This window comes from Danio rerio, chromosome 10 (assembly GCF_052040795.2).
Source record: "Danio rerio strain M-AB ecotype USA chromosome 10, GRCz13ab, whole genome shotgun sequence".
Lineage (NCBI taxonomy): Eukaryota > Metazoa > Chordata > Actinopteri > Cypriniformes > Danionidae > Danio > Danio rerio.
In genome coordinates, this window is record NC_141030.1 from 23,808,510 (window position 1) to 23,824,765 (window position 16,256).

At 36.3% G+C, this 16,256-nt stretch overlaps 1 protein-coding gene across 2 annotated transcripts in view; it reads right to left on the reverse strand.

Annotated features, from left to right (window-relative positions):
• Positions 1-3,439: 3,439 nt before the first annotated feature.
• Positions 3,440-16,256, reverse strand: part of zmat4b (zinc finger, matrin-type 4b) — a 63,125-nt gene continuing 50,308 nt past the window's right edge. For both annotated transcript variants that reach the window (XM_087270496.1, XM_087270495.1), the window contains exons 6-7: positions 11,001-11,097; positions 3,440-3,883 (exon numbers count right to left, since the gene is read on the reverse strand). In XM_087270496.1, the coding sequence (XP_087126622.1) occupies positions 3,868-3,883; positions 11,001-11,097 (113 nt within the window). In that variant the 3' untranslated portion in view covers positions 3,440-3,867. The remainder of the gene's footprint in view (positions 3,884-11,000; positions 11,098-16,256) is intronic.

Below are 16,256 nucleotides of genomic sequence, written 5' to 3' on the forward strand. Positions count from 1 at the left end.
TAAATAGCAGTATGACTTCCTCACAGCATGATGAAACCTGCTAAAATGGAGATTGTGATACTTACTGATAGTTTGTGTCGCCGTCAGTCCATTAGGAAGCAGTCGTCAGATCTACAAAGAAATCCCTCCAGGCCCTTTACACATCTAGCCACTGTCTGCTGGGAATCACTTGCAATTCATTTCATTTTTAAAGATGGTTTTTACATTGGTCCTTTTATCTTTAAAGCCCTTTGGGTCTTCTTTCCACGCACATCATTCCAGCAGAAAGCCCTTTGGGAGACACAAAGACATGATTTTGTGGAGGAAGCTTTTGTTTCTGGTGTTTGCCTCTCATTTCAGTACAAAAACAGCAGTGGCTCTTGCTAAATAAGTGTGAATTAGAGTCATAACACTATAAGTCAAGCAGTGTTTGAATTAAAGCTTTATCATTCACTGAAAATAGAATCGCAATTGTGTTAATCATTGTTTTTTAATAACAAACAAAATAATATATTAAAGGTTCAGTGAAATTAAAATACATTTTTTTAGATATTATTATCAGTTTGTTAAAGATATTTATGAGCTAATGTGATATAACAATGACACAATTTGCATTTAGAAGATAGACAACTGATATAAACATGTAAAGCTTGTAGTTTGTCCATACCTGTCAACCCTCTCATTTTTCTTGGGATTCTCCCGTATTTTACAGTTCTATCTGGCTATCGTCTTTTAAAGCTGTTTTCCTGTGTTTCTCCCATATTTTTATTCCTTTTTGAAGAGTGGCAATGAACATAAAAGAGCGGATTCTCCCTATATGCAACCATAGACTGTAAAAGAAACAGACGTAGTATCCATGATGTCACCCATAGGTTTCTGAAGAGCGCAAATTAAGCTACAAGTAGGCGTGGCCAATAGTCGCCATTTTATTCACGTGTCATTGCTCCAACTGGGAGTAAGCAAATAAGGGCAAAGAGGCGGAGCTTGAGCGGAGCTACAGATGCCTGCTAGCCTTCTGCTTAAAACGGCTTTTCCTTGGGAGAAACGCTTAATACTTCATTACCTGCGACTCGTTTGTGTTCTGACCACATGTGCTTGGTTATATACTATACTAATAAAGCATTTAGACGTTTAAAAACTATTTTAACGCATTAAGCCACTAAGCATTGTTCTTGTGACGTTTTTCTACAGGAGGAAAATGCGAATAACTTCCAAAAACTGCAAATATGGTCTGTAAATACAAGGCTGTTAATGAAATCCAGGCATAACACTGTATGATAATGCTTCAGATGACTGTTCTAGAGCCTACAGCTAATAAATCTGTCAGATTCTGGAGTGCATTACAGCTCTAAAGCAAAATATAGATGATCTTAAATAAAACTAATTTATTTATACATATGATATATAAGTATATAAATTCACTCACCTGAGAAATGGGGGCAACTGGGAAATGGTTTGTGAGCACAGTTAAGTGCACAGCACGCCATATTATCTGATAATTTTAGGAAATAATTCCAAAAGGAAATTGACTGTAAAGCCTCATGAAACAAAAGAAAAAAACGATGTATGTGTCGAGTTCAGCAGCTAATCAGCCGGACCAGCAGTGACCAGCAAGACCTAGCTGTTACTCAAGAGGCACCGCCCTTAATTATGCAGACTTCATATATCTTAATATAAACAAAAAGGATGAGTTATAAAAAAAATTAACCCCCCTCACAGTTGTCATGAAGTGTAATATTAGCTATACACTAAAAAAAGTGTTGCATGCAAAACTGTTGCAAACAATTTATTTGTGTTGATTTTTAACAAACAAATTAAATTGAATAATGTTCAACTTAATTTGTTTGTTTAATATCAACACAATTAAATTGTTTACAACCACTTAACGTAAAAAAAAATTGAGTAAATCCAAGGAATCATCTTTGAATAAGTTTTTTTTCAGTGTATGCACCAAAACCTTTCATTGTAGCAGGCTGTAAACACCTTATTTTCTGCTGTAAAGTTGACCATTTTAACAGTGGGCTCAATAGAAATGTGCTCTAATATGGAGCCAGGACTAGCAGAATTTCTATGAATTGTAGTTTCAGTTACTTCCGTATCAGCTTCACAAAGGAGAGCAGGAGGTTGCTGCTTGTACGCAACCCATACTGCTGAACCACCAGGGGGTGTCCCTTGTGAATCTGTTCTGTGCTTTCATTTTATTTATGCCTGAAAACACTTTGAATTAAATATAAAAACGGCAGGATCCCCTTTCTTTCCCTTACAGGTGCCGTTGCCCCTCCTATGCAATCCTCAAAACTGTTCATGTGGTGCGTGACTGTCAGACGCGCTCCGTAAATAGATGCTGTTTCCCAAATAGATTTTTGTACATGCGATTTGAAGCCGAACAAAAGTGAAAAGTGTTTTGGGTGCATTATTAAACTGACATATACACATAATAATAGTATAATAATATCTGGAGAAAGTGTCTGGGGAGAGAAAAGTCTGGGGTTTTCTCCTAAGACTGCTGCCCCATATGACCCGGCCCCGGAAAAGCGGCAGAAGATGAATGAATGAATGAATGAATATCTAAACATGATGATCTTTGTGGTTTTTCTTTTATACAAAACAATTTTTGTCCTAAATGAGCATAAAAAGTTAAGCAGGCGGTCAAATGCTTTTATTATAGATCTGTGCATCTGTGATCTGTGTTTTTAAAGTGACATCTCTGTTATTTAATGTGATCAAACGAAAAACCCTAATTAGCTCATTCCAGTGTTGACAGGTATGAGTTTGTCACTTTCCCCTAAATGGATCAACGTTTTTTTTTCACATCATCTCATACTTAAGTTTCTCATGAAATGTTGACCAATCAAATCCTCTTTAGTATCTGACATGACCCGCCTCCTTCAAGACGCTTCTCATTTGCTTTTCATTTGATGTGCTTCAGCTCATCCGCCCTCACTGGCAGAGCTGTGATAAAATAAAAAACTGTCCCACCCTCTATTCCCTTTTCAGTTGAGATTACGTCAAACATTGAACAAAAAATGCACAATTCAAACAACTGTGATGTGTAAGAATAAATAAGCCTGCATGTAGGCTTTATGTTAAAGTCACTGTCTTTTTGATGATTAGACTTTACTTTTTTGCTCTTTTAAATAGAGTGTTGCACAAATGTAAGTCAGCGTTTGTTTCTTTGGGAACCAAAATAATCTAATCTCAGCAAACTACAGCACACTATTAACTTTTTCATCTCAATAATGCCTCCTAATAATGACCACTCAGATTTCTTTCTTCTAAAGTCATTAGCTCACTTTCTATCACTTCAAATGTAAAAAATGTATTTGCTAACCATTGAGAGCAACAAAAATCACAATAAAGTCTTGAAGTACTGAAGATTTCTAAGAAAGATGTTTTAAAAGTGAATTAAATCCAACGTTGTTTTTCAGTTAACTGCTCTCGTAATCAATTCAGCATCAAATTCTTGACAAAGTCTCATTTTAATAGCATTAGAGAATTCCCTCAGACTGTGTGTACAAAATAAAACCCACACACTGAATACATCTCCAGTGGACTGAGACCTATGTCATTTGAACTATAATTTTACACATTTACTTTAAAATACAAACAATGTTTAATCACACCACATTAAAAGCCGAAATTGTGCCAATTCTACATGCCTTAAATATATACATTGAAATGTTCAGAATGTACAAAGTTTGCCAAAATGCACTGTGTTCATGATCCATAATGCACTGATAGTGTCCATATCATAAAAACAGTGGATCAAGAGAATGTGACCCGATATCACTGTCACGTCTCAGAGAGGCAGAAGATGCTGGGACATTCATAGACCAATCCTCAAAAACTCACAGGACTGGAGATGAAATAAACCAGACCCATCAGACTTCATTTGTTCTTCAAGCTGAGAAGGAAAGCAAAAAGATGTTGTGTCATGACTTTCGCTTGACTCAAAAGTTCACCTTGACTAAAAGGATTTTTAGTTGGATTTACATCGTCTTACATTCATTACTTTAGAATGCTATGTACAATAAAATAGTACTTTGAAGTAACATGGTGCAAACGTCAATCAAATATTGCATTGTAAACTTATAAACACAACAATGCAGTCAAATGCAAAGTCAAATGCGGTGATTACACCAATGTAATATAATTGTTTTTAGTGCGCTATGACATTCTGAATATTATGCAATTTTTAATTTTCATTGTACAATTTTCTCAATCAATACAAAGGGTTGTTTCACACCATATTTACATCAAATATGAACAAGTCCATCAATCTGCTAATATTAAAACTTGAAAAAATAAGAGTTTGTTTATATTTAATCCAAATTTGGATTACAATAACCCATCATTTTTTAAATATATAGTGTATGGTTATAACACACAACTCACAGTTTGTCAAACTGGACGCTACGTAAAAAATGCTGGTATCTCTCAACGCAACGTTCATCAAATATTCGATTCAATTTAGCTTTATTTGTATAGCCCTTTTACAATGTAGATTGTGTCAAAGCAGCTTCACATAAATGGTCATAGTAACTGGATCAGGGTAGTTCAGTTTTTAGTGTTTTTCAGTTCAATTTAGCTCTGTATATATACAAAGCCAACACAATCTCACGGCAATTCGTAACTTTTTCATTTAGTGGCTAATTCGTATGAATTCGTACGATCTAATTCGTACAATCTATTTGCTTATCCCCCAATGACGGTTGGGGTTAGGGGTGGGGTCAGGTGCCACGCCTCCTTTTTAAAATTGTACCATTTCGTACGACTGAAGTCGTACGAATTCGTACGAATTAGCCACTAAACTGGCAAAACGTAAAATACTTACGTTTTTTCATGAGATCAGGCTGACAAAGCCATACGCTTTTTAACCCAACTGTTGGGTTTGTCAATATTTGACCCAGCATAAGGTTAAAGCAGACAAGCATTTTTTTTTCTTTTGCTTAGCCATATACTGTACAGTATGTCATGTTTAGGAAAGTTGTTAATGTGGGATTTCATAGATAATAATTATTTTTTTAATTGTACACACTAAAAATGCTGGGATATTTCAACCCAAAAATCACAAAATCTACCACTGGACTCATTTTTAAAATTAAATTCATGGGACCTAATTGGGTGTGTCCATATTTTAATCAATATGGGTTGAAATAACCAAGCATTTTTTAGAGTTTACATTTCACATGACACTGAACAGATTCATACAAATTATCCACTAAATAGCCAAATGTTATGGCTACATTTTACCTGAGAACAGGTTGTTGAGCTAATTTACTCATTACAAAATATTTCAGTTTTTACATTCTCTGGTAACTTACATTTAGCAACATTTAGCAACATGTCATACATTTAGCAACTGAACTGCATAAATTCCTCAGTTATACAATTTCATAGAGTCTACTCATGACATATTGGGGGTTGTGGTTTGGGACAGAGCTTAATAGTAACCTTTTTTTTCAAACAATTCTACAATTTAGATTTTATGAGATTCATGTGATCTGTCAATTTATCACATCACATCATACTGGAGCTTTCCCATGAGATCAGGTTGTGGTTAAGTTAAAGTACGCACCACAAAGGTGCTTTAGAATAAACTCCAGTTGGTATTTTGAATTTTGATGAGTTTGTTACTAATTAGTAAAACTTCATGCCATTTCAGACACATTTACACAATTTGCTGACACTCTACTAATGGCTGTTAAGTATGATATTATCACAATGTTTCTGCCATTATACGATATTATTAAGGTTTTAAATATTGTCAACTTGTAATTATAAGGTTCTATCTGCGTTCTCAATGATTTTGAGATATAATAAAATTCTGTTCATATATTGAAATGTGCATCTGTGTATCGATATAAAGTAGTATTGCCAAGTACAATTTTACAATATAGTGCTGCATCGATATTTTCCCCCAATCGACTGTTTAGGGCTAGACCTTAATGCGTGTTGCAGCAACGTCCATGTTTACTCGTATTTTTGTCACTGCAAGTTATGATTTTGTTCTCTTTTATATACTGGTAAAAAAGTGGTGATTTTGTTTGCAAATGGTTCAATCATATTCTGTGCACAATTTAATCAGCATTAAATGAAACCATAGCCATTATTAATGCAATGTTAACATTGTGTTTTAAGGGCTTCTCCAAAATCTAAATCACTTTACTGTCAGTGATTTCAATGAAACTGAGTGGCGGGCTGTGTGATGATTGACCCAAACAGAACTCCAGCAGTGATGCTCATTGCTCTCACATTGATTCGTCATTGACTTTACAATTCCGGTGTTCGACACAAAACTGGCAACAAAATGCTCAATTGAGCCGAGTCCCGCAGATTCGGACACTGGCCTCTGGACAGATCTGTGACTGCATGCACTGAGTCAAATAATTAGTTTCAGTGTGTTTTGGGGGTTAATTGAGTGTAGATTTAAAAGAGGAACTAACTGGAACAGCACAAAAAAAGCATGAAATATAGATCCCTGACAACCAAATCCTCACTGTTTAGCAGTGTTTATGGAGGTGAGGAGTTCAGCGGGAGCGTCTAAGCATCCATGACTAAACGGGCTTAGTAAATGTGTGCACATGCTTTTGTTTTATGCCCTGTTTGTGCCTGTAAAGTTTCTGCTCAAAATGCCTCACAGATCATTTATTATATATTATTTTTTTCTTTCGATGCAAATGAGCTGCTGTTCCCCTCATTTCTAAAAGAGGGTGGAGCCTGTACAACAAACAAAAAGCATCTCATCTGCTTGTTAAGTCTTGATGTATTGAACCCGGGACCTCTCGCACCCCAAGCAAAAATCATACCCCTAAATAATTATGAATGTTGGCGTCGCGGTGGTGCAGTGGGTAGCACAATCGCCTCACTGTGAAAGTCGCTGGTTTGAGCCTTGGCTGGGTCAGTTGGCATTTCTGTGTGGAGTTTGCATGTTCTCTCCGTGCTCTCCGAGTTGAACATCTTGCTGTCTATGAAGAGAGAGCTCTCAGGTTTCATCTAAAATATCTTAATGTGCATTCTGATGATGGACGAAGGTCTTAGGCATTGAAACAACATGAGGGCAAGTAATTAATCACAGAATTTCCATTTTTAGGTGGACTAATCCTTTAATTTCATCAAAAGACTTCAAATAGGAATGCTTTCAGTGAATAAATATTAGATATTATTATAATGATTTGTTTCCGTTGACAATTCTTTAATGTAACAATGTAAATGTAATGAAATATCATACAACTCTAGCTAGTAACAATTCATTAGTATGTAAATTACCCGTAGGGTTAAACCTAAGAGTTAAGTAAAAATCTGGATAATCTGTTTAAGTAGTATTTTTCCACTGTACAGCTTGTCACTCATGATTCCCTCAGATTAAAGCATCCGCTCTGCTATTGTCCAAGCCTCTCAGGGTCTAGCACGTTTGACGGTTATCCTTGTGTGCATTCATTACATCCTCATCTTCTGCATACTTACGGACACATCAATAGAGAGTAAAATAAAGCCACTGTGTGACAGCTTGAACACGTCTGGCAGTTCCCAGCATGCCTCTCACGTTCCTTCTCCTTCATCTCCAGCTAATTAACATTCAGAGCATCCCAGCACGTCACACACTGACCTTGCCTGGTCCGCTACAGCCTCCGCATGGAAACTGTGGCCCGTACGGTACTGCGAGGACAGCGTCCAGTCAGGCGGAATATTGATTTGGGGCATATATTGATCGCATATACAACACTCCATTAACTTCTCCCGCATGAACACAATACGAGTTAACACCTCGTGCCTTCTGTTTTGAGTGCTGCTCTTGCTCAGTGGCATTCACTAGCAGTGAATCTGGTGTACAGATTCTGTCAGTTACATGTCAGTATGATTAATAACAACTGTAAATTGGATGAATTTCTTCAAGGAAGACGAGATTAATTGTTATTTAGTATGCAAGTATTGCGAGTCGTCAGTAATTCTAGTCGTGCACAAACCTGTAAATGCGTATGATAAATAAGCATGATTTCATTTACATTACATTACACTGAGTCATTTAGCAGACGCTTTTGTCCAAAGCAACTTACAATTGAGGAGACATTCAGTGATTTACCAAGAAGATGCAAAACACACAATCAGAGCTAGTTATACAAGTTACTTGTTTGTGCTCAGAGATTTTAGTGCTTGTGTAAGTGTTTTTAATATATATATATATATATATATATATATATATATATATATATATATATATATATATATATATATATATATATATATATATATATATATATATAGAGAGAGAGAGAGAGAGAGAGAGAGAGAGAGAGAGAAAGTTCTTCTACTGGTGGTCTTGATTTTTTTCACTGGGGTTAGGGCGCTCAGAAGAGATGGGTTTTTAGTTGTTGTTTGAATGATACAAGTGAATCTGCTGTCCGAGTGGGAAAAGGACGATTATTCCACCAGTGTGAAACAGGGAATGAAAAGTTTTGTAAAGTGACAGATTTTAGTCTGGATTTCATTGGCTGTCCATGAACAATTACCATGCTTTGGAAGTAAGGTTTGTGTTGTCGAAATATAAAGACAGTGAAAATTAGAAACAACCTTTACATAAGGAAAGTAAGAAATGCAGAACCATTTTAATGGTTGTAATTATGTTAAATGTAATTGTGGTTTTATAATTAATGCTGTGGCAATATTTCCCCGTTTGATGAAATTGGTCCATCTATCCATCCATCAATCCATCCATATATCTATTTTTCAGACGGTATACAGCGGGGAAAATAAGTATTTGACACATCAGCATTTTTATCAGTAAGGGGATTTCTAAGTGGGCTACTGACACAAAATTCCTACCAGATGTAGCCATCAAGCCAAATATTGAATTCATACAAAGAAATCAGAACATTTAAGTATACAAGTTGAGTCATAATAAATAAAGTGAAATGACACAGGGAATAAGTATTGAACACACTTTACTTAATACTTTGTAGAAAAGCCTTTGTTGGTGATCACAGCTTCTAGACGCCTCTTGTATGGAGAGACCAGTCGTCTGCATTGCTCAGGAGTGATTCTGGCCCATTCTTCCACACAAACGGTCTTTAAATCTTGAAGGTTCCTTGGGCCTCTTTTATGAACTTTGATCTTCAGTTCTCTCCATAGATTTTCTATGGGATTTAGGTCAGGTGATTGACTGGGCCATTCAAGCAACTTGATTTTCTTTCTTTGAAACCACTTCATTGTTTCCTTGGCCTTGTGTTTGGGATCATTGTCTTGCTGAAATGTCCACCCTCTTTTCATTTTCAGCTTTCTGGTAGATGGCAGCAGATTTTTATCCAGAATGTCCCGGTACATTTCTCCATTCATCCTACCTTCAATAATATGAAGTCTGCCAGTACCCCTTGCTGAAAAGCAGCCCCAAACCATGATGCTTCCACCCCCAAACTTAACTGTTGGTATAGTGTTCTTGGGGTGGTGGGCAGTGCCATTTCTTCTCCAAACATGATGTGTAGAATGACTGCCAAAAAGTTCAATTTTGCTTTCATCTGACCATACTATAGTTTCCCAATAATCCACAGGCTTCTCCAAATGCTGTTTCGCAAACTTTAACCGGGCCTCAACATGCTTTTTGTTCAGCAATGGAGTCTTGCGTGGTGAGCGTGCATGGATGCCATGGTGGTTCAGTGCATTGCTTATAGTTTTCTTTGAAACAATAGTACCCGCTGATGCGAGGTCTTCCTGAAGTTCTGCCCGAGTGGTTCTTGGCTCTTGGAGAACTCTCCTGATTATTCTTTGGACTCCTCGGACAGGGATCTTACGTGGAGCACCTGATCGTGGCCGGTTTATGGTGAACTTATGCTTTTTCCATTTCCGGATAATAGCCCCCACAGTGCTCACAGGAACATTCAGCATTCTGGAAATGCGCCTATAACCATTCCCATCAAAATGCTTTTCAACGATAAGACTTCGCAGATCTTGAGAGAGTTCTTTGTTTTTACCCATCATGAAGTCTTTCCTGTGTGCCTCCTGAGTAATGAGAAGCCTTTATAGGCCATCAATTAGGACTAAAGCAGCTGATATCAATTAGTACTGATAGGGAGCAGGGTTTTTCTCTCAATACTGACAGATCTCCTGACTTTCTATGCCATTTTGCACCTTGTTATCTTCATGTGTTCAATACTTATTCCCTGTGTCATTTCACTTTATTTATTATGACTCAACTTGTATACTTAAATGTTCTGATTTCTTTGTATGAATTCAATATTTGGCTTGATGGCTACATCTGGTAGGAATTTTGTGTCAGTAGCCCACTTAGAAATCCCCTTACTGATAAAAATGCTGATGTGTCAAATACTTATTTTCCCCGCTGTATCTATTTGTCTACTTACCTACCTACAGTATATATATTTCAGTTCATCCATCCATCCATCCATCCATTCATCGTTATATCCGTCTGTCCGTCAGTCCGTCTATCCATCTGTCCGTCCATCCATCCATCCACCTATCTGTCCATCCGTCTGTCCATCCATCCATTCATCCGTCTGTCCATCCATCCATTTATCTATCTATCTATCTATCTATCTATCTATCTATCTATCTATCTATCTATCTATCTATCTATCTATCTATCTATCTATCTATCTATCTATCTATCTATCTATCTATCTATCTATCTATCTATCTATCTATCTATCATGGCATTGTTTTGAAGTCAGAAATCCCAGTATTATGACAACAATACAACATGCTGAGTCATCTGACTAATCAGAGCAGTGTAAACTCTAGGAAAGGTCGAATTTAGAGATACCAGATCCTTAAATAAAATGTTTCAGACGCTATGAAAAACATCTGACACTGCATTTCACATGAGACATTTAAAATGTTTATTGACCTTGGTTAGAGGCAAACTTAATTAAATACCTTCAATATAGCATAACAGGCACACTGCACTTATCTGTGCTTTCTTCCACATTTTAATTATGTGATTTTAAAACATTTTTCCTTCAACTCTTGTCTTTTTTTTATTCAGAATGATATGCAGTGCAAATACTTACTTGTTCTGGTGTTTGGATCCCTGCAGATGTGCGTGGTATTGGGCCACAGAGTTGAGCGTAACACTGCAGACCTCACATGTGTGACTCCGCTTCAGGCCTGCAAAAATACAGAAGCAAGCACATATCTATTAAGCTAGAATTAACTATGCTGCTTCATAGAAACCTCCAGAAAATACCCTCAAATCTTTTCTTCAGGGTGAATATAATGGCCTATTTAACACCTACAGACAGCAAGAATCATGAACGTTTGACTAACTCCTCACCGTATTTGAATTGCATGAGGTAAATTAGCATACACTGAGTACAACACCGTGCTATTTTTATTCAGGTAGAATTAGGGTTAGGATGAAGGCATAGAACCATAAAGTTTAATCTGTCTTACTTTAAAAACAATACATTTATTATATACAGCTGATGTCAAAATTATTTGACCTCCTGTGATTTTTTTTATTTCTTTTTCAAATATTTCCCAAATTATGTTTAACAGAATGAGGAATATTTCACAGTATTTCCTATAATATTTTTTCTTCTTCAGAGTCTTATTTGTTTTATTTCAGTTAGATTAAAAGCAGTTTTTAATAAAACAAAATAATAATAATGTTAAAGCTAATATCACTAGCACCCTTAAACATTATTTTTTTCGGTTGTCTACAGAACAAACCATTATTATACAATACCTTGCCTAATTACCTTAACTTGCCTAGTTAAGCCTTTAAGCACTTTTATTTTAACACAGTGGTCCCTCGTTAGGGGAGAGCGGGGCACAAAGTAACCCTTTTTGGTTTTGGCCAAATAATGAACAAAGTAATGAGATTAGACAGACCTTCATTTTTTTACCAACGACACACAACCCTCTCCTACAAATGAGCACAGCAAGTATGATCGCGGGACCTATGGTTTCTGTGCAGCGTTGACAAAAGTGCCAAATGTTACTATTTACCACATCTGCGGGTGAAGTTTAACAGACAAAGGGATTAGTTGTAACATGGTAATAAAGTCAGATTTCCAACAATTATTTTAAATTCAGTTTATTTAAAATGTATATTTCCTAAACTAATTTTTTGTTTTACATAGCACAGCATGTTTATTTATTTATCTGTTGGATAAACACATTTAGATTTATTTGCATTATTATCCATTATTATACAGTGCATTTATTTGCATTATCAGCAATATTTTTTCTACTAAAAGGATATAAAAACATTTTTTATTTAAAAGGTTCCCAACATTTTACTCAAAATTCTAAAATTATTTTGTTAGTTTAGTTGGTGTGCAACAGTGTGTGGCTTAATTGTAACACCCTGCTACAACTAACCCTGTTGTGTCGTGTTTACCCCAAGGCTGTAAAACCCCTCCCAACACACTTTATGCACTTTTCTCAGACAGGCATTAACATTTTCACACATTTCTCTCTCAGGGCTCTATTTTAACTATATAGGCACAAAGTCTGAAGCGCATGGTGCAAAAGCAAGCGCATGTCAGAATCTACTTTTGCTATTTTCAGGACGGAAAAATACATGCACTGCAGCGCGTGGTCTGACAGGGTTGAGCTTATTCTCTTAATGAGTTATAGGTGTGTTTTGAGAATAAACCAGTCAGAGTCTCACCTCCCATTCCCTTTAAGAGTCAGTTGTGTCGCGCCATAGCACATTTGCTATTTACATGGTGGACTTTGTAAGTGGAAAAACTGAACGCTTCACTATAGAGAGAAAACAGTTACACAGAGCATCTGCAGAGCGAGAATGAGAGAACCAGCCTCCTCCAATCGTTTTTTTCTTTCACTTTCTCTCTTTCGTGGATAAGGAAACGTGTTGTACGCAGACATCAATTAGCCTTTATAATTAATTTCATTTGTTATGCACAAAGATTTGTTTCAAAACTAATCCTAGATTCAGTTCTAATTTCCAGCAAATAAATAAATGATCAATAATAACGAAGTGTGGTCAAACAACTGAGTTATATCCAAATACACATGCTATGCCCCGTATGGTCCAAAACCTGACAGGTGGACAAATCTAAGCTTATTTTTAATAAAACAAATATAAATATGGATATAATAAATAACACTAATAATAATAATAATAATAATAACATTATACTAAAGCAAATTGTCATGAATAAACTAAAAAACATTTAGAAGATTTAGAACATTTAAAACATCATTTAGAAGAAGAGATGAAGGCAGTGGTTTTTATATTCATGTAGAAAGTAATATTTTAAAAAATATTTTAATCCGTTAATTCTTTTTCACTTGTAAAGATATTTGTGTATTATTGTACATCCTGTGAGTTTTAAGCAATGTGTAAGCGATGCGCACATCTAATGTGCACTGCGCTGAACTTTAGATCTGCTTCCAGCTGGTCTAATGCACCGTTTATTTTAGTTCCTCAAAATAGCAATGCACCAGCAATGCGCTTTAACACATCTCTTTTCTAGACCGAAACACCCATGAGTCCACAAAGTGGTGCAAATAGATATGCTATTTAAACAACGTGGTGGAAAATGTGAAAAATAGGTTTTGCATTAGTCAAAAAATAGCAACACGTCATGGAAACACATCTCGCACCTTATTGTGCTGGGTGTATAATAGGGCCCTTAAAGTTGAAACCTTCAAAGAAAAATAAGTCCAGTATTATAGAATCAAACATCCAAACCATTGAACCTCATTTATTTATTCTGTAATGATGCCCTACAGCCATTTGACTTGACTAGATCAGATATTGCTGTGAACAGAAAATAACCAAAATTATTTATATCATTTATTAAATTTAGCAATTATTTTTATTTTATTACTGTTCATACCCACCCCAACCCTAAACCCAACAATCACAGTAATGTAAAAAAGTTCTTTTACAGAGTTCTATTTATATTATATATTAAATTACCCAATAAATTGTATTTTAAACGTCTACCTCTACCTCAACCCTAAATCCAACCGTCACAGTACTGTAAAATATTATTTATTTTTATACAGTGTCATAAAAAATGCTGCTATATTGATGTGCATATTGCACTTCTGGCTGGCTGTGTATCCTATCTAGATTTTACCATGTAACCTGGTTGTTACTAGATCAGATAGGATTGTGACCGCAATTTATTATAGAATTATTTATTAAATTTCCCATTGATTGTGTTTTATTAATGTCTACCCCTACCCCAACCCTAAACCGAGCCGCAAACAGTAGTTGTACATAATATTATGTTATCTTAAATTGACCCTTCTCTAAGCCACACCCAAAAACCGCCACACACCAATTGTGGCTTAGCAACCGTAGCTACGTCCAGAAGGCCTGTCAAGCTTTCGAGTGAGGGAAACAAGCCAATGTGTTGTGCATATGGATTGTGCAAATCTGATACCCGGTATCCTAAAAGTTTGGATGGGGTGGTGGGATTTTTTCCCTTTTCAAAACCTAAAACCCAAGAGGAGAAATGCCTGTGTTCATAGAGCTCTGGGAGGGGCGCTAAAGGAGCGGAGTTAAGTTGGTTTTGTTTTCAATATTCCTGACACAGTCATAGACGGCAATAACTCACACACCTTTTACCCTAAACCGATTTAAACTGTGTTTCCTACAAAAATACAAAGCATGTTATGTTTCATAGCACAATTTGTTGTTATTAGAGTATTTTTAAATGTCACCTCTCCTGCTGTGTGTGAACTAAGCTGTTGAATGGTCAACGTCTGAGGCAGCTAGCCTAACCTAGCTTCAATTTTGATTAAATTATTTTCTAATCGGTTGCCTTTTAAGTCATGAATATACCCCTGTAATGCATACTGCAGCCCTTTTTTTGTCTGGCTTTCTCTGATATCTCACCTGTGGCGAAAATGTCTAATTATATCCCTGGCAATGTCTCACACCAGAGCATTCATTTTGTAATAGATGGGCCAGGCACAAAGCTCGACAGGTGTAGCAACAGTAACTGGGTGGGTGGGGCTTAGCGAAGGGTCAACTACCCAATAAATTGTATTTTTTTACGTCTACCCCTAGCCCAACCTTCAAACCCTACTGTCACAGTACTGCAAAAAATTTAATTATTGTTATACAGTGTTACAAAAATGATGCTATATTGATGTGCATTTCCGCAGCTGTATCCTATCTAGACTTTGCTAGTTAGGATGCAGAACACAATGCGCTAAGCAGGACACAGAACACAATGCGTTATAGAAAAAAGCATGTAAATTTCCTTGAAGAAAAAAAATCTGCGAAACTGCGAAGTCGTGAAAAGTGAATCTTATTATAGCCAGGGACCACTGTACTAGTCAATTATGTACTGTCATCATGGTAAAGTAAAAGAAATCAATTATTAGAAATGGCGGTTCATTCCGCTGTGGCGACCTCTGATTAATAAAGGAACTAAGCCAAAAAGAAAATAATTGAATGAATGAATTTATTAGAAATTATTTATTAAAACTATTACGCTTTGAAATAGAAATTAGAAATGTTTTGAAAAAATCTTTTCTCTGCTAAACAGAAATTGTGGAAATAAATATACAGGGGGCTAATAATTCAGAAGGGCCAATAATTCTGACTTCAACACTATATATTTTGACCTGCACTTGTTTTTTTTGTGGCATGCGCTCATTTACTTGTATAGTACAAAAATATAGGCAGTCATGCTCCGGTTAATGCAGATTATATATGAAACCAACTATATACCGTCCTTCCCTCCTTCACACATGAACATAAGCTTATGTCAGCACATGACTTATCTATTGAAAGAGCACATCTGTACGTGGAAGCATCTAGCGTGTGATGTGATTTGCTAATTGACCCTTATATCTGCCACAAGACCCTTGCATATGCCACAAAGCAAACACCTCCTCTCTCTAAACACAGAGAATCCTCTGTTATCCCAGTATCAGATAATGAGTCCAGGAGCCTCATCAATAACATTTACCACAGATCTATATACAATCAAAGCTGTAGATTACACCGGCTTCATCTCTGCAGCCACACTTCTTCAGCTTTTCTTTAATATTGTGCACTTTACAATGATTAAAAAACACACACAGAAGCTGATAAGTCGTAACCACCCACAGTTTTGTCTTCCTACACCAAATCTGCTCTCCGCCGTCTCTAACTAGGACAGACCAGTAAATTATAAGCCTGTGTGAAGCTTGGAAAATCGGCTGCTGGCTTCTTGTGAGGTGGGAAGTCCGATTAAAGCACTAAAATGGGATTCAATTATTGCTGAACATCGATTTGACCCCCTGCTGTTGATGCCACTTACTTTTTTTAAATTCAACAATAGAACAGA